We start from the raw sequence: 27,440 nt of genomic DNA on the forward strand, positions 1-27,440 counted from the left end.
CAGCCTGATGCAATCCCACACCGACTTTGCTGAGCCGGGCACAGGTCTCACACCTACAGCAGCTACTCCTGGGAGTGCTGCCTTGAAATAACATCAGAGGGAATAACGTGTGAGCTGCTTTAGAAACAGAAATGCAGAGGACACAGCCACTCCACTGCTCTCACAGAGCTCCCCATGGTCACAGTGCGGCTGCAGGGGCAGCTCTGGCCCCAAGGCCACCAGCAGCCATGTGTGACCAAGGCTGCCCAGCTGCCTCCTGCCATCCTGCAGCAAGCCAGGCTGAGCCTTGCAAAGTGCCAGCCTTTATCTCTGCCAGTATGATTAATTAACTTTCAAACAATGCAGAGAAAAAAAAAAAAGAAATTGTTTCATTTAGCGAATCTTGACAGAAAAATCCAACCACTTTTACTCTTTGGGTTTTCTGTTCTTCACATGTCTGTAGTCTCCAAAAGCATAGTTTTCAAGGGGAGAAACTATTTATCTCCAAAACACACTAAACAAAATAAAAGCTGAGAGGATCAGTAGTGCTAGCCCCAAACCAGAGGTGGCAACAGGGCTGGGGCAGTCTGGGGACACTGGGCACTGCTCTGTCACCTCCCTGCCCTGTATCACAGCTGCCACTCTGCAAAATGGGGCATCAATTCTCCCCACTTCCAGAACCAGCTCAGCTCACAGTGGGGACACTCATGCCTGCTGCCATTTCCATGGAGTGTCCCCATGACTCCACTGTGGTTTTCCCCCACCAGTTCCCAGCTTGGCAGTGCTGTCAGAGAAAGCAGCCCCTGCCTGCCTGATCTCCCCCACACTGCAGGGGAACCCCATGGGTGGCACGAGCCTTCCCCATGGGGCACACTCACACTTGGCAGGTATTAACTCCTGCCTCACTCTCCAACACTCCTTTCTCCTTTTTCAGTAATTATTGCCACAGCCCAGCTGGGGTGGTGGGTAAGTCCATGCCCCCAGGCTGGGCTCACCATGGCTGTGTGCAGGCATGCCCAGGGAGCACAGCAGGCACGGGTGTCCCTCTCCCCACACACGCAGGGGGGGCTCATTCTGCTCATTCCCAGTTTGAGCCCAATCCCCCCATGATGTCACAGGCTTCACATCTGCCAGCAGAAGTGTCTCATCCAGCAAAAATGTCAGGCTGTGCCCAAACAGGAAGCACCTGGTGCTGGTGGGCGCCCAGGGTGCCCGGAGGGGTGGGGGTACAAGGACAACTCATTTCCCCTATGAGCAAGTCCAACTGCTGACACAACTCGGTCTGGCACTGCCCAGGGCTTGCATCCCTTGGGAACACTCTGCACAGCCCACAGAGCTCTGTGTCCTGCCAAAAACAGCCCCTGCCAGCAGAGCCCCAGGCCCCACGAGGGGGCAGCTATGAAGGCATGGGATAAGCAGAAAGGCAAGGCCCCAGCTCACACAAACTCCCAAACATCACACATCAGATTTTCTCCATTAAAACAATTTTTCTAGCTGGATGAGAACATGACTTGGATGTCCAGGTTTGTCTGGAGAGGTGAGAGCTTTAGAATCACACTGCAAATGCTGCCATTTGGGTTTCTCTGGCAGCTCCCAGCTCCAGAGGAGCTGTGCATCAGCAGAGAGAGGATGAAGGCAGTCTGGGACTGGGCCTGACCTCAGCTTTGAGGCTCCTTCACAAAGTCCTCAGCCATTCCCAGTGATGGGGAGTGAAGAACAAACACAAGCTGAACCTCCCTAATCTGAACCAACTCACCTGTTCCCCACAGCCCAGGAGCCTTTCACCCTCCACAGCAGCTCTGCCTCAGCAGGGGCTGTCTCACAAGAGCAGCCTTCTAAGATGAGAAATGACCAGCAGCCTGTGCAGCTTCATCAGCTCTTCCCCAGCCCTGCATACCCCCAGCAAAGCCACAGAGGAGGGCAATCTCCAGAGTTCAGGCTTTAAAGCTACCACAGCCAGGGGACAGGGACATCCTGCCTGCTGTCACCATTTCCAGGCACATTTATGTGAGTGGTGGCTCCTACCCTTGCCCATTCCAGCCCTGCCACCCCCAGAAATCCAGACAAGCATTCCTGGCATGCCCAGGTCAGAGTGCCATGGATCACTCTGTTTTCCTACAAAACAACCACTTTCCTACCCAGGAAATTGTGGTGAACCACCCATGGGAAGGAGCAGAGACAGTTACCCTCTGTCCCTGCATTTCCTGACCAGTGCCCACCACACTCCAGCCAACACAGACAGACCAAATCCTGCTTAAAATAAACTTCCTGAGAGAGGATGGGGCTGGATGCCTACCATTAACTTGTCTGGTGGTGCCTATGGGGCTGGCACTGAGCCCCCCCACCCACCACACCACCCTGCTGGGGACCAGGATGGCCAGGGATGGGGACAGGATGTCTCATCCCAGCCTGGTCACAGAGCCCACAGCTGCAGCTGCTCTGAGGGTGCCTCACCATCCCTGCTGGGAACTGCTGAGGCCACACCAATGTGCAAACAGGCTGAGCCAGGGCGTCCAAACCTCAAAGCAGGCACTGGTCCATTTCCCAGGGTGGCCAAAAGGTCTGCTGGGGGACAGCCTGCTCCCACTGGGCAGTGACACAAGCTCCTGAGCAGGCAGCCTGTGGAGAGCTGCACACATCCCAAGGGCACCCCCACTGTGGGGAACAGCCAGAGGCTCTGGGGTTCACCTGGCAGGAGAGGGGCAGATCCCATGGTGGGAATGGGCAGATGAAAACCGCTGTGTTCCAGAGCTCTGGACACCACGTGCTGCATTTGCAGCAGCAATGCCAGGGCTGGCTGGCTGGAGTGTGAGCTCAGGAGCAGGCTTTGGGGATGCCTGAGATAGGCACTTTGGTCACTGCATTTCTTCACAGCACAAGCTAGGAGAAAACAGCTTTTCCCAGCTTTCCCCTGGAAGCAGCAGGACCCTTCTCACTGGGGCCATGTACAGTCAGTGGGAAACCCAGATAAGTTAAATGGAGCCCCCTTCCAGAACAGGGACAGTTTCCTTCCCATAACTCTCCCTCCAGCATCCAAATCAGCATTTACTGTAGAGCCAGCAGTGGCTTGCCAGCCCTCCATACCCAAGCCAAGGAGCCACCACAGGCTGGGGACAGCAGGATGTCCTGCACACACCCTGCTGATGGCAGCTATCCCCAGTGGGTGGCACGGATGCTGCACAGGATGAGCCCCCACAAAAGAACATGTTCCTTAACAGAGCAGCTGAGATGCAGAAGGCGTGAGGTGCAGCAAAACAGTTTGTTTTACAGATTTCAACCTTCCCCTCTCCAAAAACAAGTTGTTCTGCAATGACAGTTCGAGCTTGCTCCCTTCACAAACATCAAAGGAAAATGCTTTAGCATCTCTGCCTTTGTTTTTCCTTTCATTCAGCCTAAAGTGCTCCGGGCTTCAGCCGACTTCCCAAGCTGCCTCTCCCCACCAGCAAGCACATACTTCCACCAGCATTTCCCTTTTCTCCCTCACTGCTCCTCAGGTAGTCCCAGCATCCCAGAGAGGCAGTGGGAATGGTTTCTGAAGGAGTTTGCCTTCTTTAACCCCTTCCCCAGAGGGCAGGGGACCCTGCCAGGACCAGAACAGGTGAGGGGAGCAGTTTCACACTCACCTCAGAGAGCTTGACACGGCCCTCCAGGAAGGAGCAGTCGGCAGCGTTGTGGGTGCAGATGTGGCGGTACTTGCACCAGTGGCAGGGGAAGGAGCCGTTCACACAGGACAGGCACCTGCAGAGGGACAGGAATGGGCACTGTTAGGGCAGCACCAAGGCAGAGTGCACAGGGACACCTCTTGGGATGCTTCAGCAGGACAGCATCCCCAGGTGATCCTGTACCTGGGGGTGGAAAGGATCCCTTATCCTTGGGGCACTGGGCAAGCACTGGGAGGGAGAATCCTGCACAAACTGAGCCCCCAGGCTTTGCCCATGGCAGGGAGGGGGGATATGACCCTTCAGGCACTGCAGGATTTGTGTCCCAGCTGAAGAGGCCACGTTCCCTCTTCCTCTTGGCAAGCTGACCCTGACCACCCCAGTGCAGCAGGGGCTGAGCTCCAGACTTTGGGAGCTTTATTTGGGTTCACTGAAAGGCGATTTTAGCAAGAGGCAGCAGAACAAGGGCTCTGCACCACGGGGGAACAGGGGAGAAAGGGCCAGATTAATGCATGCTCATTGAGAGGAAAATTATAACTGGCGAAAGGTTGGGTCAGATTAACATTTCAGGACTGTAGGGCCTTTCAGGCACTCACAATAGGTTGTGTGTGACCCCCTCCCTCAGCCCCCTCAGCCCTCCCCAGCCACGCCTGCGCTGTGCCTGTGCCTTCCGTCCCTCCTCAGCCCCAGACACTTCCATCACCCCCCCAGCCTCCTCTCAGGGCTCTTTGTGCACAGGGATCACTCCTGCTCCCCTCTCCCCATATTTTCTGGGGGTGTGTTCAGGACCCAAGGATGCCAGGAGCCCCCACACTCTGCCTTCCATCCTTCTTAGCAACAAAACCAGCCCCAGGGACATGATGGCTCTCCCCAAAGCAGGAGAGGACACACAGAGTCCCGCAGCCATTCACAGGCGTGGCACCTCAATCCCCTCCCAGATATCCCTGTTTGCATCCCACAGCTGGAGGGAGGCTTTTAGGGGTTCCCCCCTGTGAGGAGGGAAGGGGTTGAGCCCTCCCTGCCATGCTGTTTTTGGGGGCAGAGCAGACAGGTCCCGCATTTAGTACACGAGCCTGCACAGGGTGGGTCTGCACCAGGCATGTCTGTGCAGCCCAAGCTGCTCTCTCAGAGGAGGAGATGGGAGAGCTGCTGAGGCATAGGCTAAAAGGCAGTAAAAATAATCAGCCTGGCTTTAAAAAAAAAAAAAAAGAAAAAAAAAAGAAGAAAAGAGAAAAGCAGCAGCACTAGTTTTCACCCTAGAAGGCTCATACCTGCTCCTCACTGATCCGAGCATCAAAAGGATCAGGCCCAAAGCAATTATATTTAAACAAAGACAGGCTCTTTCCCTGAACACAGCTCTGGCAGGAGGCAGGCAGCCCTGCCCAGCCCAATCCTCCTCCTAATCACAGCTACCTCTCTGCCTCAACCCCTGGGAAACGACAGGAAAACACAGCATCACCCTGTGAGGCAGCAGAAAGACAATCCTCCTGGAGAAGATATCCTTGGTGGCAGAGCCTGGCACGCCAGATCCCTCACCCTCCAGCAGAATTGTCACTCTGGAGGTGTGGGGACCCGAGGGGGCCACAGGGGGAGGGCAGCCCAGGGTGCAAAGGCACACCCAAGGCTTTGCAGGAGCAGGTCCCCCTGCCTGCCCTGGGGTTTCACACACCATTACATATACAGCAAGAGCTTCCCAAATCCGTGCATACACACTAAGGAAATATTTAATTAAGCTGCTTGCAAAGGGGGCTGGAAGTCATTTCCATGTTTCGCTCACATTTTCACTTCCAAATGAACAGCCCTTTTAGCTTTACCCACAAATATGCTAATTGAGATGCTCCTTATGCAAATATATGCAATTTTATTTCAGCTGCAGAGATTCAACTTAAAAGCAGAGCCCCAGCCTCCTATCTCTGGCTGCTTTGATGGAGGGAGGTGCAGAGGGTGGGGGAAATAGGGAACACAAACAAAGGCAAAGGACAGTCCTGCCCTCCTGCTGAGGGCTCAGGCAGGAGCAGTGGGCAGATAAATCCAGGATGTGGAGGGGCAGGACAGGGAACATACAGATTAATCCTCATGGGAATGGCTCAGTCCCAGAGAGGTCACATAAGAGAGAAGCACAAGCAGCCACAAGCCAACCATCAAGCTGCAGCACAACCTCCCATGAATCGCCCCCACCAACCTCCAAAGAAGAGATTTTCCAGTCACCAGGTCCTTCAAGCTCTCCAGTCTTTTCTACCACCTCACAAGGCATCTCAAAGCAGCTGGGTGAGTTCCTGATGCAGCCCTGCCCTGGGCACCCCAGCCCCAACAGCTGCAGCTCCACTTGCATTTTTTCAGGGTCAAAGCCAAATCTTGACTATTTCAAGACCTTCCTCACCTGAGGATCTCCTTTGCCATTTAATTATTGCAGATCCAAGCTGGTCTCCCCTTGTGAAAGGATCTCAGGTTATCCTCCACATACACACTGAGTTGCATGGTTCCCCCTTCCTAATTTGGCCCTCCCAGTTGCTTCTGACTCAACTGAGCCATTCCTAACGCCCCATCCTCAGGGATGGCTTCCACACTCTCCCTTCTGCCATAAGGACACCAAATACCACTGTGAGAGCACTCCCCCCCACACACACGCCTTGCTCTGCAGCACTTCTGCTGCATTTAGAGCAGGTCCAGGGCAGAGTGGTGAGTAAGTCAGCACTGGGTGCCAGTGACACGGAGAAACCCCGCTCACAGCCTGCCTCTGTCCTGCTGGCCTCAGCACGGCTGTCTGACCACCACAGCACCCTGCAGGGCCAGGAGAGGAGCAGAGGCAGGGATGCCTGGCTGTGGGTCAGGCTGGGCAGCAGGGCTGGGCTGCCCAGGTGTCCCTGTGCCATGCTGTGCTCCTGGCACGGGCACAGGCTGCTGGCAGCACGGTGCCATCTGCGCCGTCTCTCTCCTTCCCACGGTCAGGCACTCTTCCCTCATCACTTCTTGCCTAAGAGGCTTTCATCACTCCTGGTAATTAGAGGGAGGCTCTCCTTCATGTGTTGAAGTGTTCCGCCTCCCCAGAGCGTGCCAGCAGAGCAAGGAGCCCAGTGAGGCACCGAGGGTGGGGGTGCAGCACTGATGGGGACCCACCGCTTGTTCCCCATCTGCCTCCTCCCCAGCCCTGCCAGGCCTCAGGGAGATGAAGCCCAGGCAAGGCAGGGAAAGGGGGTTAGGCCCATTGGCAGTGCCTTCCTTGCCTCCTGGTGACCTCCTGAGAGAGCATGGCACCAGCCTCAGAGCATCATTTCAGGGTCACTCTGTGCCCAGGGCACCACCCCAAAACAATCCCAGGCTCACTTCTGGCCTGAAACCTCCCCCAGGCAGGGCAGGCATCCTTGCAGGCAGCAAAGCAGCTCTGCCCAACTTTGAGTGCCCCAGGGTCAAAGCCAGAGCTTCTCCACAGCCCCCACACTTGCCCACATCTCATCCCACATCTGGGTCAAACAGTCCCCTCCACCTCCACAATGATCCCAAACTTGGTAATGCCATGCTAGGGAAAGGGCTGCAGAGAAGCAGAGTTGCAGACAGGGCAGAAGGACAGCAAAGAGCAGGGTGGGTACAGAGCCAAAAGCATCACTGCAGGATGAGCCCAGACCCAGGGGTAGCTTCAGGGACTGACTCCCCCCTGAGTGTGCAGGCACCTTCAGTGACCATGGAGAGTTCCAGCTGTCTCCACACATGACCCAAAGCAAAGCTGTAGCTGATGGGAAGTGTGGAGAGCCAGCAGTGCTGGATCCATACTCCTCACTCACTCTCCTTGCTGCACTGCCAGCCCCAGGCATGCCACCATGTCATGTGCCCAGAGGAGCCCAGGGCTCCTCATCACACTGAACAGCAGGGGCACAAAACAAAAGCAGCATCCAGAGGAGTGAGATAAGGCTGAACAGCAAACAGGAGCAGGACAGGAGGTGTGAGCTCTGCAGGCACACACACCAAGGCTATTTCCATGGCACAGCATGTCCCTGAAGGAAGGAAGGACATGGAGTGAAGGGCAGGGAGGAGGAACAGGGGGAAGTTGAATGGCACCAAGAGCAGAGCAGGGGAGGTCCATTAAGAAGGGAAATGATAAACACAGTGTTGATGAAAACAGCATCTGTACAGGCACAGCACAGCCGCCTGCGAGCCCCCTGACTGTTCCTCAGATCTCCTCTTGGCAGGAGGATGCATCCTCAGTGAATACTCAGCTCCAGCACAGCCTGCATCTGGAGCAGCAGCTGTCAGGGCTCAGGGGCTGAACTCAGTGCTTTGGGCTTTAGATCCATCTCTCCACCCTAGGGAGAAGGGGAAGTCCTGAGGAGCAGTGGAAGCAGGGGCTCAGTGTTCCCCCAGCCCTACACAAACCCACAGGCAGATTCCTCCCTGGTGCCAGGAAAGGCATGGAGGGGGAGTCAGCTCTGACCCCCCTCCATCCCTGCTCATCTCAATCCATTTCTACCCTTCCTTTCACACCAACCCAATTCTTTTCCACCCCTGGCAGCTTTTGCCAAGGTCCTTACTCACAGGGTGGTCCAGGCCATCCACCATCACACTGGAGGATGCAGAATCATGCCCTGGGTTTTAAGAGAATTCTCTTGAAAGACACTCAGCTGCCTCCCCTTACTGAAGCCTAAGACCAGGCTGTACCAGCCCTCCTCATTCACAACATAATTGATGTAAACCAGGTTATCCTGAGCTGTCTCTGGGGCCTTCCTACAGGATTTTCCACCTGCCCCAGCTCAGGAACACACAGGGATCTGTTACCACCACACCACTCAGCCACAAAAACTCAGATACACTCACTCAACTGCTTGCAGCCATCTGTCCATGCCTCTGAAAAGAAAGCATCTGTAAGCATCTGGGAACAAGCAGCAATGGGCCAACAGAGAAGCAGCCACTCCATGTGTGGGCAGAAAGAAAGGCTGCAGAGAGGAGCCCAGAGAGGAGCCCAAGGATGCCTTGGCCACCAGAACAGCCCAGCCCTGCCTTACCAGCACAACCCTGCTGCTCCCAGCCCTTGGGACATGCATTAAAATCCCATTTACTTAATGGAGGCTTACAGGGAAAGCCTGACCTGTGGAATAGAGACACAGCAGAGTCACATCTCTCCAGCCTGGAGGAGTTTGAGCCATTTGGCATGTCTGCCCTTGCCCTAGCACCAGAGAAATTCAGCATCCTGCAGCTGATGGGATATGGGTGTCACAGCTGTGACTACACTGAGGCACAACCACAAGGCTGGGTAGCATCATGGCCACCTCCTGGACTGGAGACAAGTTTCCAGGATGCTTGGATTCCCTCTTGGAATCAGACTTGCTGATATGATTTTCCCCCTTTCCCTGTGCCACACCTGGATTTTTGCTTCCACGTTGCAGTGGCAGGACATGCTGGTGATGAGCTGAGCACGTTGGTGCTTGAAAAACCAGCAGCTCTGCAAAACCTGCCCACAGAACTGAAGGAAGCACCAAAGGCTCTCATCTTCTTCCCCATCCCACTCCATTTGCCAGCTCCCTTCCCACAGCCACACACTCCAAAAAGCCAAACCACAACAGGATTTATGAAACAGAGTTTCCAGAGGAGAAATCCAGCAAGGAAACATGGAAACAGCAGGAAGAAATAAATACATCTTGTTATTCCCTGGAATTGCTCCCCGGCTCTCTGCGAGGATTCCCTACTCCCCCACCTCACCAGCAAGCTCTGCCAGAGGCAGGCAGGGAGCCTGGTGTTACATCTTTATCTTAAAAGGGGACTCATTTCCCCACAAACACTTTGAAGAAGGCGTTTAACTCTGACAAAGACGGCCTCAACATCTGCCTGTGCACGCGCCGGCCTCGGTGATTCACTGCAGGATCAAAGGTGCTGAGTGCCTTCAAATGCTGCACTTGATCAGTGTCCCATGGGAAACCCCACAGGAACCCACCCAGCCCTGCCAGGGGGGTTTCCAGCTCATCCTCCAGTGCAGGAGCCAGGGCCTGTCCCCAGGAGCTGCAGACAAGCCTGTGGACAGCCCTGCTCCCCCTCTAGTCCCTCAGCCACCCACATCCCCCTTTGCAAGGGCCCCACTTCCCTGCATCAAACCCTTGGTTTCCACTCCCCTGTTCAATCCCACAGCTCAGGCAGAAGCATCCCCTGCCCAATGCCCAAACCTTTAGGAACAGGATGCCCAAAAGACACCACTGCCTGAAAACACATGCCAGAGCCCCTCAGGAGCCCTGAGTACATACAGCTGGGACTTCCAGAAGCTTCCCAGGTAACTCCTGGAAAGGAATGAAGCCCCAGAGAGGATGCAAATTCCAGACCAGGGCTCCCAGGGACCCTGCACAAAGTATCCCAGGAGCCACTGATGCTGGTCTGTGATGGGAACAGTTCCATCACACAGGCATAAAGCCCTGCATTAACAGATGGGACAGCTTTGGAGCTCTACCTGGAAGGCACCCCCTCTGCTCAGAACATCACAGCCAACCAACCCCCTCTGTACTCTCCTGTAGAAGTGACCAGATGCATCTTCCCTTCTGCAACCCCTCCCTTGACCAGGCAGGCTCCAGCAGCCCTTGAAAATGCACAGGAAGAAGACCTGCCAAGGTGGTGGGAAATAAGAGAGCCAGGATGCTCACACAGCAGCAGGACCAGCCCCACAGCCCACATTTTGCTGATGCCTTTCCAGATGTCTGTTGAAAATAAGAAGGGTCAGACTCTCCCTGGTGAGCATGGAGGAGCTGCATTGGCTTCCCCTGGAGCTACCCCAGCTGAATTCAGCAAAGAGCTGCCTCACTAACCTCTCATCCCTCCACAACCACCTGAAAAATCTCACTCCAACACTTTGTCCTCAGCTGAGAAATGATTTGACATGCAGAACTCTGCCTTCCAACCTAAGGAAAGCCATCCAAATATAAAAAGAAAACACCACACAGTGATCAGAGATCTCCACAGGAAAAACATTAGCCTCGTGGAAAAGCACATTGTTCCTAATACAGAATTTATCAGGCTGACGTATAGATTTTCCTGCACAAAATATGAAACCTGGATCTGAAAGGCTATTAACTCCAGAGAGATCCATTAAAGAAGCCTGTCTGCAAATGGTATTTAAAAGTATTGCATCATCCCAGGAGGTACTGTCATGCTCTTTGGCTACGATTCGACTGCAGGTCACATAGTTAAAACTACCTCCAAACCCTAAAACTCTTGATGTCAAAAAAATAATAATGTTCAGCAGCTTAGAACATGGACTTTTCTATCAGCTTCAACTGGAGCCATAAATATTAATGCATCCATAATTAGCCTTTTTAAATAATGCATCCAAAATTAAACATCAACGCAGTAATAAATCAGTCAGGCTCTTTGTTGTAGGTTTGTTTCAGGGGGGGTAAGGGGTTTTTTCCCTTCCTGTGTCAGGCACATAAAATAAAATGCCAATTCCCTCATCACCTCTTCCCACCGGACCACTGATTGGACCAAATCTGATGCCATTTGTACTTAAAAGTCATCTTTCTTTCATTTACAAAAATAAAAGTCATATCTGCTTTTTGATTTGCAAAATACTGACATGCAGCCAGCCCGAGCCAAAGCTGAGCTAATGTTATTGAAACCACAGGATGTGAAGGGAGACAAAGCTCATCTCAGAGTCAAGGTGAGACAGAAAGTCAAGTTTGCAAAGTCTCTCCTCCCTCACCGGCACAGCACTCCCAGGAGGAGCCCTGTTCCCTGTGCAAAGAGCAGGAGGGAAGGGATCCCTGTGAGGCAGAAACCTTGCAGGGCTCTCCTCTGACACATCCCTCCTGGAGCTCACTGTGGGTGGGTCCCCAGCCAGGGCACCTGCAGCTCACCTGCTCCTCCCTGATCAAAGTGGAAACTCTGAACAGGATTTGGAGGTGTGAACTTCAGCAGAGCCCCAAGCCAGGCTCAACACTTTGCAAAAAGACATCCAAAAGAGATCACTTGGCATTTGCTTGTCTATAATTACTGATTAGCCAGAGTTCCACCATCCATGGCAGGCTTCTGGCAGGGAAATGAAATCTCTTGCATTCTTGAGCTCCAAATTCTTTGCCCAAACACACCCCAGCATGAGCTCTGACAGTCCTACAGCACAGCACAGCCATCCCCCACTGCTCAAGAGCACTGTCTGCAGCTTCTCAGCAGGAGCTGTGGTTTGAGACTTTAGACACCTTGCTTAGACAGCACATCAATAACCCACACCTCCTCTATTTTATCAAACGCATATCTCAAGCTGTCTAGAAACCCTTACAGGAGTAGATTTCACAGCAGCCTGACAAGAAAGCAAATTCACAATTACTTCCAGTTAGGAAATTCTTGAGTAAACGCCCCAGGACATGTGGCATGTTCCATCCCATGTTGCTGTAACTTTCCAGCTCCCTCTCCAGCAAGCCTGGGAAGCAGGTACCGTGGCAGGAAAGTACAGGCTTCTCCTCTTGCACTGCCAAGTCACTCCTATTAACTGTTTCCAGGAATAATAAGACACTTGGCGTTTTCAGTCACATGGATTGATTTCTACAGTCTGCAGTGCAGTAAACTCGTTTTTTTCTTCCAAAGTTTTGCCAAACCAAAGCCCTGTTTTTACATGAGGTTCTGTCCTGACGCTACATGTTCCCACACACCCAAACCAACTGTGGGTGCTCTGGTCACTGTCCCAGTCTGCACAGGCAAAAGGAGGAGGTTTCTCACTGTAAGCACCACTGTATTCAACTGCCCTTTCCTCTTGCAACATCAGCACCCACAAAGCAGAGAACTCTCTCTCCCAGTCTCACACCATCCCACCAATCTGTTCATGGAGCCCTCCCACAAAGTCCAGGCCACTTACGACTGATGGACGCTGCAGTTGTAGAAAACAAAATCCACAGAGGCAAATTTCTTCCCCGTCTCCTTGGATTTCAGGTAGAGCTTCACCACTCGCTTGTCCCCTGCAAGAGACCCAGGCATAAAAAGACATCAGAAAGTACACAGTGCATGGCCCAGCATCCAGTGCAAGGCTTGTGATGGGCGGGAGGGAGATGGGCATCACCACTCACTCCAGTTAATTAACAAAATCCTCCAAGTGTAGCAATAAAAAAAAAGAGTATTCATCCACCCCCATTCAGACACCTAAGGGGCCAAGTGGAGCTCTGAGCCCCTAGAGCTAAACACAACCTGCTGGCAGGGAGACTGGGGCCTTAGGTTATACTGGGTGTGCTGAAGGAGTGTTTGGTAGTTTTGGTGTCAGGAGAATGTATTAGGCCCCATGGACACATCTACCCAGGAATGGTTCACAGATGGAAATAGGGCCAGGGTGACCAGGAGGGGTCAGCAAGTAAAATCACCAAGTGGATTGGGTTGGAAGGCACCTTAAGGATTATCTAGCTCCAAGCCCACTGCAATGGGGTGCATCCAAGCAGCTGTGCCCACGGCTTGGAGGAGAAGGAACCAGCCCCCCATGAGCAGCAATTCCTTCTCCTCCTATATCCCAAGAACCTAAGTGGGGTTCAGATCCTGACAGTGGGATCACTGTCCCAGGAGGATTGTCCTCCTCCACCTCTGCCTGAGGGGTAACACATGGGACATCTGTCTCGAGCTTCCTTGCACGCTGGGGGCACAAGCTCACCGCGGCCCCTGGTGATGGGGATGACATCCTTGGCAGAGGGAGAGCTGCAGTAGATCTTCCCATCCTCAATGCGGCTCTCGGACTCGGTGAAGTCTTCAAAGGAGCAGTTCACTCCTGCTGACAGGTCTGGGACGTTCCAGGCCTGCAGGACCAGCTAGGGAGGAGAGGCAAGAGCATCAACACAGAGAACTAGGAAAATGAGCTCCTCTGTGTCTGCTATGTGTAAGTCTAGCCAACAGAAAAGAGCAGGGGGTGCAATCCCTCCTCTGCCACCCACACATGGTGAGGAGACCTGCTCTGGGCTTTTGAAAGGGAGCCCCATCCATGCCCCTCCCTGCTCAAGGAAGGAGCACAGGTTTAAATGGGTTAAGAGCTGGAATGACTCACAGCCTCTGTCCTCTACCCTTGACACACCACAAGCCACTATGCCTCAGCTCTTTAGAGAGAACAAGAACAGCATTGGGGCTGAAGTATGTTGCACAGAAAGGCACCCACTCCAGCAGAGGCGAGGAGGGGAAGAATCCACCTCTTCCTTCACAAAGTCATCCCCAGGGTCAGCAGTTCTCACTTGACAAAACGCTTGCCTTATTTCTAATTTGAATTTTTCACAGCTTCCAGCCATTAGTTCTTGTTATGCTTTTCCTTGATAGATTAAAAAGCCCTTTAGTCCCTGATATTTGCTCCTTGTAAAGGCACTTATACTCTGTAATCAAGTCACCTCTTAATCTTCTTTTTGATAAGCTAAGCAGATTGAGCTCTGGAAGTCTCTCACTGCAAGGCATTTTCTCCAGCCTTCAACTCATTTACATGATGTTTACGGGAGTTTTTCAGTCCCTCCCTTTGAAAGCTGCGCTCCAGCCCAAACAGAGTATCTCCATGTCATCCACCCCAGACCTCTGTGCAGCATCCTGCCATCAGTATGGAGATAATTGATAATTACCCCAGGAGTGAGAACACTGCCCAGCTCCTGGCTCCATTCCAGGAGCATCAAGAGTCCGCAGTGAGGGCTCAGCCCCAGCAGCACTTTCCAGGACATCAGGTGAACCTCCATCCATGGTTAACTTTATTGGGCAATACCAAATCCCAGTTTCTCTGCTAAACAGCCCCACTCAAACCCAACTGCTCTGAAGGAACTTCACCCACACCATCCCCCAGTTCCTGCACCCCAGCAGGTCCCATCTGCAGCCATATCACATTTATCTCCACATTACCAAAGAACATTTACCCCTGCACAAGTGCTTTCCAAATTCTTTCCATCCAGTGACAATTCCCCTCTGATGAGAACTTTTTGAGATCTGTCACGGAGCCAGTTCTTAATCCACTTAACACGTGCTTTATCAATATTGTATAATGCTAATTTTTAATAAGAAGGTTGTGTTGTACCAAGTCAAAAACCTTGTAGGAGCCTAAAGACATCACATCCCCACAGTCCCTCTTCTAATTCAAGTCATAAATTCACCAAAGAGCAAAATGGGGTTTGTCAGACACAAACCCACGTTGACTGGCATACATTATATTCCCATCCTTAAATCATTATCAGGTGTATTCTGAACCTGCTCTTTTTCTTCTTCTAATTCGGAAGTAAAACAAAACAGTCTCTGACTATTTGGTCCTGAGAGAAAAAATGAGCACCTTTTCTGTTCTGGGGCTTTTCTCAACATTCAGTTATTCATTACAAAGTGATAGTATTACACATACATCCTCAGGCCACAGAACTCCTTGGCCAACTTCTTTAGGATTCCTGAGTGCCAGATATCTAGACCTTGCAGTTTATTACTAGTATATGCTGTTTCTTTTTCTCTTCACGGTGCTAATGGCCTGAAAAATACTTCAGGGAAGTGCCTCATCCTTTCTGCCTGCACAGAGAGAGAGCAGCAAGTTGAGCATCAAAGTCTCATCCCAAAATATCTACTGCAGGCTGGAGTCAGAGACAGCCTATTGAACTGGAGCTAGATCACTGGCCTATGAACAGCATTTCTGATGGTCATGCTTTATTATGGAGAAATATTTATTGCTCAGTTATGTCATTTCTGAATAATCATCACCTGCTTTACTATCCCCATCAATATGGAGCCAACAATCTGCCCTCATCAGTGTCTTGCACTTTGCTCTGCTTTGCCTCAGACCTCTCTTCCCCTTTTTCCCCATTCACCGTACTGTCATCAGTTATTTTTAATTGCCTGCAGAGGGTCAGGAGGTGGCAGGGAGGAGGCTGAGGGAGCAGAGGTGCCTTACCGGGACCTCGGACATGGTGACGGAGATGTTCCTGGGCTGCACGGTGAGCTGCACGCACTGCTGCAGCTCCGAGGCGAAGCGCTGTGGCTCGTCCGCCCGCTCGCACCGGTCCTTGCGGGAGCAGCTGCGGGGAGGAAAGCGCCACGGTGAGAAGGAGAATCCCCCGGGCTCCTGCAGGGCCTTGGGCTGGCACCACGGCAAGCCCCCGGTACTAGAGTGATTTCAGCATTTATGATAAGAAAAAGAAAGGCCTAAAGCACGGGGGCCCGCGGGCCGAGCAGGAGCATTCCCGTCGAGGATGCTGCAGCGCCGGTGCTGGGGCTTCTTTTCAGTCCCCGATGCCTCAGATGGATAGGCACACATTCAGTGGGTCAGAAGCCCCTTTTTATCCTGTCTTTTGTCCCTTTGGATTGGTTTCTTTTTGGATCCTTCATTTGCATGAAGGTTTAAGGTGCTTGATTGGCCCATTACAGTTCTGTCCAGGCTGGCTTGTTACACTTGGGGGGTGCTGCACTTTACTGAGGTGTGTTATGGTACATTGAGTACCATATTTCTTATAACTACACTTTTAACCCCTTTTACAATATAATAACCAAACTAACAGTACATGCTTAATGATCTCTCAACTATTTTACAACAGTTTTTAACCTATTTTTAACACTTTGGCATGGAAATGATGGCCAAGTAAGGACCTCGGATGACTGAGGCCCATACCAGAGCTCTGCTCTCCCCTGAGACTTCAGGAGTATTTTATATTCAGTTTTTTTATTGGCACAAGAATGCTAAACCAGGAGTCCACGGGCAGGATGTGCAGGCCCATGCACAGCCTGGGCACCACAGGAGGGGATGACTGACCCCTTGGACCATTCCATCTCTCAGCATTTTGGAGCCAAAGTCCTGGAGGGATGCCTCTAAGGAGACCAGCAGTGGGGATGGACACATTTTGTCAGCTGTAGGTGACTGGCAGAGCTGCAGGGACAATCCTGCTGTACTCACATGTTGTGCAGGACACACCAGCCGCAGTGGGGGTCCCGGGAGCCCAGGCACAGCTCACAGCTCTCGTACTGCTCACAGCTCTCCACCGGCACACGCGTCACCTGTGGGGAGCAGGCACGAGTGAAGGGGCTCAGGCTGCTCTGCCCACCTTGACATGGCAGAGACAGAGCCAGGCTCACCCTGGCCTGTTAGTGGGAAGGCATCACCCACCACCCTCACCACCACCCACTCCTCTCCCATGCCCAGGCAGCACATCCCACCCCAGAGAGACTTTTACTCCAAAAAAGTTCCTTTCATTGCTGCCCCTTAACAGTATTTGAGAGGGGGCTGGGCCAACTCAGCTCCACGTGGGCTCCCAGTGCCAGCCAGGCACCCCATGGCTGCTGCAGCCCTGCTCTGAAAGGGTTACCAATCCTTTATTAATTGCTCCTCCAGATTTGATTAAAATCCCCTCTTTCTCCAAGCCCTTCGAGCTCTGTTACAACTGTTCATTTAATTACTTTCCACCAGCACTCTGATAACACCCAGCGTACCAGGGAAGAGAGTGGGCTTTATTAAGGAGAGGGGAGGAGAAGAGGGAGGACAGGGAGGGGGTGCAGGAAGGGGGTTCCTGCTTGCCTGCCAAAGGAATCTGCAGCACCAAGCAGCTGCCCATGCCTGCCATGCTTGTGCCTCAGTTTCCCTACTGCTCCCATGGGGTAGCACTCACTCATTAATTAAAATTTGCAAACTTCTCTACTGAAGGCTAAACCTGGGGTGTTCTCCCTCCAAACAGCACAGCAGAGCACAAGCCCAGCATGATGTCTGCAGGGCTGGGATTCATTTGCCAACCAGTCCCCCCAGAGTGGTGAGGACACCTGTACTGTCCCCATTTGTTTGTCTCTGGCATTGCTTTAGGCAGGTGGTGACACAGGGTACCCCCCTACACAGACAAGTGTCAGGTCCCAGAAATTGTGGTGGTCCCTGGAGGAGATCCCCAGTCCAGGTCAGTGCAACTGCCCCCTTGGCATCCACTTCTCCAACAGAGGGGAAGCTCAGCTGAGCAAGCTCTGGGACAGAAACAGCCAAGGATGGAAATACAGCCCAGGACAGCTGCATGGGGGAGCCCAAATGCAGGTTCTGCCCCACCTGGAAAGCTGCATGTTTCCTGCAGCACAGCAGAAACCAGAAACAGCCACTGGGAGGAGGGGGAGAAGAACTCTGCTGTCCCCTCAGGACTGTCTAGACAAACCTACATTCCTGCTCCATCGTCCTTTCCCCTCCCAAGCCCTCGGGCTGGTGGCCAGGAGACTGAGAGGCTCCCAGCTCTGCTTGCAGTCCCACTCACACACACACCCCCCTGGCTGGGCAGAGGAGCAGAGCTGCTGGGAGACACAGGCACAGCACAGCCCAGCAGGGCCACCCTGTGTCACCCACCAGACCCAGAGAGTGTCACCACCATGACAGGAACCCACTTCACTCCCTCCAATTCAGCCCAAGGGTGGATGAACTCACAGCAGCAGCCCTCCCACAGGTCATGGGGACACTAAGACAACCCAAACTTCCTATTAGGTGCCCATCTGGTGCCAGGATGGCAGCACCAGATCCAGATTTGGTCTGCACCTCCAGTTAGCTCAGCACAAGCACAGCCAGGGACCAAGGGGTGCACACCAGCAGTCTGGGGGTGCACCAGCCCTATGTCCCCTCTGCTCTGTCATGCAAAAGCAGCTGCTCCAGAGGACAAAAAGTTGTTTGGAGCATGGAGCTCCCACTGACCTGCCAAACCCTTGCTCAGGGGGGGACAGCCAAAAGAGGGAGGAGGTTTATGGTCAGCCACTCACAGCAAGGAAGGGTCAGGAAGCCCTTGGTCCCCAGGGGCCATGGGAATTTCAAGCAGCTGCTGCTAACAATTAAAGCCTCAGGACAGTGTTTCTGCAGGGAGGAGCTGCCCCAGGGTCCCTAGGCAGCTCCAATCCAGGAAGCAAAGGGCAGCCCCCCCCAGAGATCTGCCCAAAGGCTTCCCAGCACTCAGGACTGCAGGCTAGGGCTGCAGGGTGGGCTGCCAAGCCAGGAGAGCAGAGGATGCTGACCCCTCCCCTTACCTGTTTCTCAGTCATGGCATAGATGTGCTGGCGGTCAGGGCTCAGCACCAGGTCTCGCAGAATGGAGCTGCCTTCGTGGGCCACCACGTTCTCATACTGCACAGCTTGGTGCTTCCTCTCGGCTGGCAAATCCACCAGGATCTGTGGGGAGAGCAAGGGGGGTGAGCATGATCCCTCACACACCTCAGCCCCCCCAGGATGGGGGATACAGAATGTGCCCCATTAGGGACACCACCCCTCCATCCCACACCCATGGGGTGACTCCACAGCCCCTGCAGCACAGCAAAGTATCAGCTGCTCTGCAAGCATTCCAGCCCTTTCCAGAAAACCAAACTGCAATGCCTCCCTTGCTTTACTACATTTGTCTGGTGCATTTGCACCACATTCATGCTGATGGCATTCATCTCCCTCCAGGGAGGGAGGACACATCCCTGAATCTCACATTTCACACCACTATGTGCTGCTGCTCAGCCCCAAAACCCCTCCAAGCTGCAGCATGGAACAGATGAGTCCCCAGCTTGCAGCAAAGCATCAAACCCTGCCTTGCCCCAGTGGTGCTGAGAGCAGCTGAGCTCACACAGCCCAAGCCCTGCCAGGCAGGGACACTGCACACAGGCTCCGCTCCCGTCCGCCCATCCATCACAGGAAACACTTGGACTCGTCACCGGGAAAGTCAAGAGGGTCTCAAGGAAGTTGGAGGTCAACAGAGGTTCAGAGAGAGCCTTTGTTCCCTGAGCAGGAGCATGGTGAAGGCTTTAATCTCCTTGTGGCTCACAATTACGTTAAAGCCCTTCCGAAGCACGCCGGTTCCTGCTGTCCCAGTGATCAGCTGCAGGCACACACCACACAGGGCTAAACTCAGCTCTGCCACTGGCACACCCTGACTGGCACCTCCACCAGCCAGAAGCACTTTGTGCTCATGCCATTTCTCGTGATACCCCCAGATTCAGGCATGGGACAGCCCCAAGGGGGACAGAGCCAGAGAAATGCTCAGGGGATGGGATGGGAGCCACATCAGCCGTACATTCTACAAAAATCCCAGTGGCAGACAGTGAAGCATCATGCCCAGCAAGACGGAGCAAACTCTACCTGTGATTATCTCCACACTGCTGCTGGCACAGACGCAGAGACCTGGTCCAGCATCCCCATCTGCAGGACTCAGGATCCCCCCATAGGAGGGGGGTAAATTGGCTGCTTGGAAGGACCCTCACCCCCAAAAATGCATCCCACAACCCTGCCCTGATTATCACACCCACTCCCACAGCCCAGCACATCCATGACCAGCCCTTGTGCCCCTATTTCAGCAGCCTGGCCACCTCGCCTGCTCCTGCAGTAAATTGCTGCCAGCATTTGCACAGCTCCCAATCAGGAGGACAGGGGCTGGGAAAGCAGGATCCCGGTGTGCAGCTGATTAGCATGGAAATGTATGCGGCTCACAAACAAACCGGGGCCCGTTTAATTAGAGCGGCGCCTTTGATTCACTGCCAGCCTCCTGCATGCACCAGCCCTGGATTATTTTTAGGCAGTTTTACAAAACAAATGTATTTAATTAAGAAAGAGACCCCTGAGCAACCAGAGAGAGATGAGTCCTGCATAGCAGTGAGCAAAGGGGCTGCCCTCTCCCCAGGGATGTGACAACTGGGCTAGCAGGGCCAGGCTAACTCTTGAGAGCTCATGGCACAGCCAAAAACCCCCTGTGCCTCCTTCCACAGGACTGAAAAGCTTCACCAAAACCCAAAATTGTCCTGGTATTCCCCCATCCTTCTCAGCATCCTTCGCTAGACCCTGCATAGACTCTGCTCCCATCAGCCTCACACTTGGTACCACTGTATGCTGGGGCACCCAGGGGTGCTAAAGCCTTTCTGGCAGGGGTATCCTTCTGCCCAGGTCCAGGACATGTTTGTTCCTACCCCAAACAGACCAGAAGAGGCCAAGCCCCAGAAATCCACAGCACAGGGCGACGTGGCACCCTTGCCCAGCAGTGTCCCTTGCCCTGTGGTACCCAGCATCACCCCAGAGCACAACCCTGCCTCCCCACATCTCCTCACAAGTTGCTCCCCTCCCAGCACTCTGTTTCTCCCCTACAAAGTCCTTCCCAAGCCAGCTCTCTGGAGGAGAGTTACCCCTTCCACTCCCCAGCAAGGCACCATGTCCCCACCCCACCATGGCAAGGTGACAAACACACCTTTCCAATCCTTTTATGGGCTGCAGTTGTGGCACACAGTAATCGATACAGTTTCCCCCTGGTTCTAAAATAGATCTATGGCTGCATGTGGTGCTGGCAGTAATTTTTAACTAGCGGGGTAATTTCCCCATTACATTATTGCACTATGCAGTGCTGGGAAAGAGATGTATTAAAAAAACAACAGACATGAAGCACTTCCAGTTAATTTGAGGCTCCAGGAAGAACCTAAAAATACTCTCGGTAGTCAAACAGGGCTGGAACCCAGCCTGACACACGTCAGGATGTTCTGGTGGGGCCATGCACACACAAGAACCCTTCTCTCTAGTACCTCTTCCCCTGTTAAGGATAACCTGTAGGTGTGCTTGGGAATCAGGAGAATGAAATTTGGGAGAGCTGGTAATCAAGATGTTTTCTGGTTGGCCAAAGTGCAGGGCACAGAGGGAGACCATGACTTAGCTCATGGTAGGAAAATGCATTCTAACACTCCTCTCCAGCGTGAGGAGACCATAGAATCACAGAAATGTTTGGGTGGAAGGAAGCTATAGTTCATCTAGCTCTAACACCTCTGTTCAACTCCCTGGTTCCATTATACCATATTGCTCACAGCCCCATCCGACCTGGCTTGAACACTCCTGGGGATGGGGCACCCACAACTTCCATGAGCAACCTGTGTGAGCAGACAGACCCCAGACTCTCCCACTCCAAGCAGGACCCAACTGCTCAGAGCACCCACTGCTGAGCAGACAGAGCTGCAAATCCAGCATTAGGGCCTCTCCAGCAGGGTTAGCCCAACATGAACCTACCCACCCTGGCCAGCAGAACAAGGATGGGCTCTTTGGACTATAGCATGGTAGATCAGCACAAGGAATGCACAAGGAATACACAAAGAGCCTCCCATCTCTCACAGACACTGGAAGGGGCCCCTTTCCTCCCCCTCCCTGCAGCCAGGGTAGCTGCGAGCAGGGAAAGGGGGAGAGGATGCAGTTTAATCAGAGCAGACCCCCTCAGAAACACTCTCCTTCCTGCCCACCCTGGCTGCCTTCCCACCCAGGGGAATAGACATTTACCATAAATAAATAAATAAATAAACATATTAACCTTTCTCCTCATCCTGACGCTGATATAATTACCCAATACTAATAATTACTCACACTAATTTCTTGCTCAGGATTCCTGCCCTCACTCCTGCCTGCCTCAGGCTGGCTTCAGGCAGCAGCTCAGTGGTGCTGCCTCCTCCCAGGAGCTGCAGGAGCCCCAAGGGGCAGCCAGCTCCCAGGGCTGTACTGAGGCACAGCAGCAGGAGTGAGGGTCCTGAAGGGCTGCTGCCTTTTTTAGTACATGGGGAGGGCCAGAGGCATGAAATTATAAACTCCCTGCTTGGGTGAATCATCTCAAAGCAAGCCCAGGGGCTGCTCTGCCAGAAACTCATGTGCACACCCTCCCCACTCAAACAATGAGCCCATCCCCATGGGGCCAGCACCCAGAATAAATTCACTCTAAAAGGGGTTTAAGAGCTGCACCACCAGAAGCTGAGAACCCTGTCAAAGGAAGGATGAGGGAAAGGATGGGGGGCAATACCCCAACCCCGAGAGACCCTGGTGTAATGAGTGACTGCACACTTCACACCCCAGCTGGGCATATTCTCTCCCAAGAGACCCAGAGATGGTTCCTGGGGATGGCTTTGTCTTGGCTGGAGAAAGGAGCTGCCATCCCATACAAGGCTTTGGGGGAGACAAGCATGTTACCTTGCTAAGAAACAGCTCCTTCCATGGCAGCACGCTTCTTCCCCAGGCAAGGTGCCCTTCAGGCTTGTCCAGGTGAGGAGGCACTTCCCCAGTGCCACAACCACTGCTGATCAGCCAACTGCCAGGAGAAACATCTCCCAATATCCTTACAGCACCAGGCAGAGAGGAGCCAGCTTTGGGAAGACAGGCAAGGAGAGGAACGCGGGGCAGCAGCCATGACCTGGCACCCACCCAGCCCTGGCAGCAGGTCCAGAGGAGGACAGGGCTTTACAGCTCAGTCTGGGCCAGGGACACCAGGTGGAGAGGGAGGAAGCACAGCTGGAGAGGGAAGGCAGCTGCAGACATGCCAAGACTGCTTTTGGATTTAACACATGCCAGCAGAGCTCTGTGCGGGGTCTGGGAGGTGTTTGGGTGGGCCACTGGCTCCTCACAGCACCAAACCCACATTTTTGGGGGCCCAAAAGAAGGCCCCCAAGAGACCCAATCTCACAGGGGGCGCCCCTAAGCCCAGCAGCAGGAAGAGGGGGCTCTGCACTGCCCCACAGCCAGTGTTCCTGCAGGCTTTCACCCCAATCACATCTGCCCAGCTCCAGGCTCTCCAGGTTCTGCAGTGCCCCACAGCCAGTGTTCTCATACACTCTCCCAGCCCAGCCTCACATCTGCCCAGCTCCAGGCTCTCCAGGCTCCATCCTGGGTCCCCAGCGTTCCCCCAGCCCCCTCCCCGGGCAGGAGAAGTGCTCAGTCAGGCTTTGTACTCTTATCAGCGCGGGGCTGTGATTAATTCGCAGCGGCTGGCAGCAGCTACAAGAGGAGGGCGCTTCTGCCCGCCTGCCACACTTCAAAGGCAGGGACTTATCAGCCTGAAACACACTCGGCAGCCTTTTCACGGGGACCCTTTCCCGTTCCACGGGGCTCGCACGGCACTGACAGGCAAGGCAGAGAAAGGCTTATTTATGGGAGTGCATTTCAAAGCCTCCCCTCTTCCCTCTCAACATGCGCTGAGGGATGCACAGAGTTCCCCAGCCCCAGCGATCTCTACCGGGGACAGAGATTAAACAGGCAGCGATGAGAATGGCTGTGAGGAGAGGATGCTGGAGAGAGGACCCTGCCCTACCTGTGCCCATGTCCTGGTCCCCTCCTGGCCTGTCACCTCACCAGGGAGCAGCTCTGCAGCACATGGCTGAGCTGGGGGGAGGAAGATGCTTTGTCATGGCTGGAGGGCAGTGCAGCCCCAGGAGTGAAACCTTCCCCTCCCAAGGCCACTGGTGCTCACAGCTCAGGCACCAAGGAAGCCCCAGGCTCCCACACCAAATCAGCAGGTGCCAATGTCCCCTCCCTGCATTCTGCTTTGATTTTGGCACCATCCCCCCAAAAGGCAGAGGATAGGCCAAATATAACCAGGAGAGGAGTGGGTCCTGCAGAGCTGCCCCTGCAAGCCATGGGGCCACCTCCCAGAGGGAACAGAGGACCTATGCAGCCTGGCCACACTGGGCAGAGGTGGCAGCTGCTGCACAGTGTCACTTAACACCACGCTGACAAGCCTGCAGCAGGAAAAGGCACATCCCATGTCCAGCCAGGGGGGCTCCTGGGGAAAGGGATGGCCTTGGGGGGGTCAGCCTGCAAAGCCCCTCTTAGCACATGGCCTGGGTTCACCCCAAGGCAGTGAGAATGTGGGGACAGGGACACCAGCTGCCCCTCCACATGCCTTTCCCCAGGACAAGCAGCTGCCACACACACACACACCCTTCTCCAGTTTCCAAAGGAAGGGAAAGGGTTTAAATTAAATTTCTGGATCAGCTGCTGCAAGGAGACACACTCTCTTTTTCCTTTCACCCAGAAAGGTGCAGCAAAAGGCAGGGACAGGAGCAGCTGCAGGGCCGTGGCATCATCTATCCCATGGACACAGCCCTGGGACATGGGTACTTCTGGGGAAGGGTACTTATTTCAGGTCACCAAACTTTGATGTCCAGGGTAGTGAGGATTTGCCTCTGGCTTTGCTCAGATAACCAGGAAATGGCCATTAGGAGTGCCCCAGCCTTGCTTTACCAGGGCTAACCCTTACAATGCCCTAACCCTTCACCAGGGCTAGCCCTATAGGTGCTCTGTGCCAGGGGGCAGGAGCCAGACACCAGAGGAAGGGTAAGGACAGCCAGCAGCAGGGCCACGGGCAGGGCTGTGGGGATGCATCTCACAGGGCTTGTCCCAGGGCTGATGACAGGATGGGCCCCACAGAAATATCCCAGCTATGCAGGGCAGGCTGGCAGCCGACACCCCGGCTCCCCCAGCCCCCCCAGCCGGCTGCCAGCCCCTTCCCTGCCATCCCAGCAGCTGCCTGCACAGGAATGCACCAGGATCAGACACACACCTCCTGCCAGACAGGCAGGCAGCTGCTGGGATCTGGCAGAGCTGGGCTCTGTCCTCTCCACCTCCCCTGCAGGAGAAGGTTTCACTGATGGCTCACACAGGGCTGGGATGCTCCAGCCTCATCACTAACCTGCCTGATTCCATTCACTGAAACCCATTCACTTGATTAAGATGAGTACAAGCCAGGCTTTTGTCCTGGGCCAAACACCACCCTGAGCTGGAGAATATTGGGGCTTCAATCATATTGGTACAGTAAAGCAAAAAACAAGGAAACACTTAATCTAAATCCATGCTCTAATGCTCAACAACAAATCCAGCACTTCACCAGCACTGGCAGATGTGGCACAGGTTCACCAGCTGGTTTCAAAGCTCATGTTACTGCCAATGTGTCATCCCCAGGCAGGATCCTGAGCTCAGCCACGTGGGCTGGGGACAGACACACTCATTGCACCAGAACTGGGAACTGGTGAAGCTCTGGGGTTTGCCATAGGAAAGAGAAGAGAGAAGGAGGCAGGGCAGCAACTCTGCCCAGCAGGCCCCCAAACCGAGCAACACCTTCCTCAGAACTTCTCAACCGCCTTTTCCTTTCATTTAAACTCATTTCCATCTTTCCCTCTTGTTCAACCACCCACACAAGTGGTGCTCCACCATGCTAAGTGGGCTCAGCAGAGCCAGCTACACCAGCAGCAGCCCACACAGCACAGCACTGACCAGCCCCATGCTCACCCTCTGCAAACCCTCCCAAAACCTCTCCTGACCAGCTCTGCCAGCACTGCTCCATCAGCAGCATGGGAAGTGCAGCCCAACACACTGTCCCAGCAATTCTGACAGAATGAAGACAATGTCAAACAAATCCTTCCCATCTCTCTGTACCAAAACTGAACTGCTGGAAAGAGGGAGCAAGTGCCAGGGTAATGCACAGGAGAAGCACCTTTGGCACAGCCAAACCCAGGTCGGGGAGGGACTGATGGATGGTAAATACACAATGAAGGGGCAGGAGGAATTACAATGTGTGATGGGTTAGGGCAGTTGCCTGCTTTCATCCCAAATAATGCCCTGGGTCCCATCCCTGCCACCCCACAGCAGCTCCAGCAGCCTTGAGCCATTGATTTCTCAGCTTTGCCCTTCAAAGCCCTCTTGGCTCAGAGCCCAGTGCATATTGTCTAGTCACTCAGGAGCAAAATATCTCTATTATTATTGCAATTATTTCCCAATCAGCATGGCTCAGGGCTGAGGCAGTCAGAGGGGGCCCCCAACAAGCGAATCAATGGGCAGGCACTGCCCTGGGGCTCCCAGGGACCAGGCAGGAGGCACTGGCAGCTGCTGAGTGGCACAAGGGAAGGGGGATGGGGACCCCTCCATGTGATGCTGTGACCTGGCAGGGTGGCAATCTTTGCTGACCCTCGGCCAAGCAACAGTGATGCAACTTCACCTCTGCACAGAGCTGCAGCACCACCAGCCCTGCAGGCCCTGCATGCTGGGCTCTGCCCCGAGGCTAAAGAGAACTGACAGCAATTCCAGATGTCCCTGGGGCAGCACGGCAGCTGCCAGGACATCAGATCCCTGGGGAGGGAGCCTCAGAGGGTCCCAGAACTGTGCCTCCAGCAACACAGTGCCTGCGCCCATTCCAGCAAAAATATCCTGTGAAACCCCTGCAGCACATCCCACTGAAGAAATGTCCCTTGCAAGGGAGAGGAGCACAGGCAGGTAAGACAATCCTGCTTTTTCTCAAGCCCTGGGAAGAAAGGAGGGAGCTCTGGAGGTAGGAAAGCCCAGTAACAGATGGAGAAGGAATTTTAGCCTTCCAAAATGGAAGGTGAGGGCAGGAAGAGCACAAAGCAAAATGCGACAGGGATCTCCTCTCTGCATCCCACTGTTCTTCTCCATGCAAAAATAAAGCCCTGGGTGACAGCAGTGAAGGGCAGAGCACATCACAGAAACACTGGATTATTTTTCCTCCTGTTCATTAATTACTGTAGGCATCCCAGGAGTCCCAGCAGGCCCCAGGCATGAAAGGCATGAATGAAGCCATGGCAATGTGTCACCTCCAGCTCCCACAGGACTCGGGCTGCACGTGACCAGCCTGGGGCTGGTTAATTCCTAAACCTCCCAGAGAAGGCCCTGGGGAGAAAGCTCTCACCTGAAGGGCTCAATACTGAGTTTTCAAAACAAAAGCCACCTCTTCCACTGCCAAGGCACTGGCTCCTCCAAAGATCACATGGGGACCAGCCCAAACCCTGGGTTACTGGAGCTCCTTGACACACAGCCCATCACAGGGAGCAGAGCAGACCCAGAGCCACCAGCCCCAGCCTCTCCATAGCTTAGAATTTCCTATTTATTCTGCAAATCCAAATTATTTACCTCTTAATGATGCTGCTCAGCTCAACAGGGTAGCATAAACCCCCTTTCTTGAGCTTCCCTCAGCTTCTGCCCACATATGCAACCAGCCCAAGACAACCCCAACACGAATGGCAAAGGCTTGTCCCACCACCCTCACCATCCTGCCCAACTGGGACATGGAGTAATGATCAGGCAAAGTCTCTGCCAGTGGCCAGGGGCTCAAAGCCTTGCTGCCTGAGAACAGGAATGGGGACCATCCCATTT

At 53.8% G+C, this 27,440-nt stretch overlaps 1 protein-coding gene across 2 annotated transcripts in view; it reads right to left on the minus strand.

Moving 5' to 3' along the window:
• PLXNA1 (plexin A1) overlaps positions 1-27,440 on the minus strand; it is a 113,053-nt gene that overhangs the window by 45,362 nt on the left and 40,251 nt on the right. For both annotated transcript variants that reach the window (XM_074549783.1, XM_074549784.1), the window contains exons 4-9: positions 18,543-18,683; positions 16,462-16,562; positions 15,466-15,589; positions 13,231-13,384; positions 12,454-12,553; positions 3,603-3,717 (exon numbers count right to left, since the gene is read on the minus strand). In XM_074549783.1, the coding sequence (XP_074405884.1) occupies positions 3,603-3,717; positions 12,454-12,553; positions 13,231-13,384; positions 15,466-15,589; positions 16,462-16,562; positions 18,543-18,683 (735 nt within the window). The remainder of the gene's footprint in view (positions 1-3,602; positions 3,718-12,453; positions 12,554-13,230; positions 13,385-15,465; positions 15,590-16,461; positions 16,563-18,542; positions 18,684-27,440) is intronic.

The sequence above is a fragment of the Zonotrichia albicollis genome, chromosome 12 (assembly GCF_047830755.1).
Source record: "Zonotrichia albicollis isolate bZonAlb1 chromosome 12, bZonAlb1.hap1, whole genome shotgun sequence".
NCBI lineage: Eukaryota > Metazoa > Chordata > Aves > Passeriformes > Passerellidae > Zonotrichia > Zonotrichia albicollis.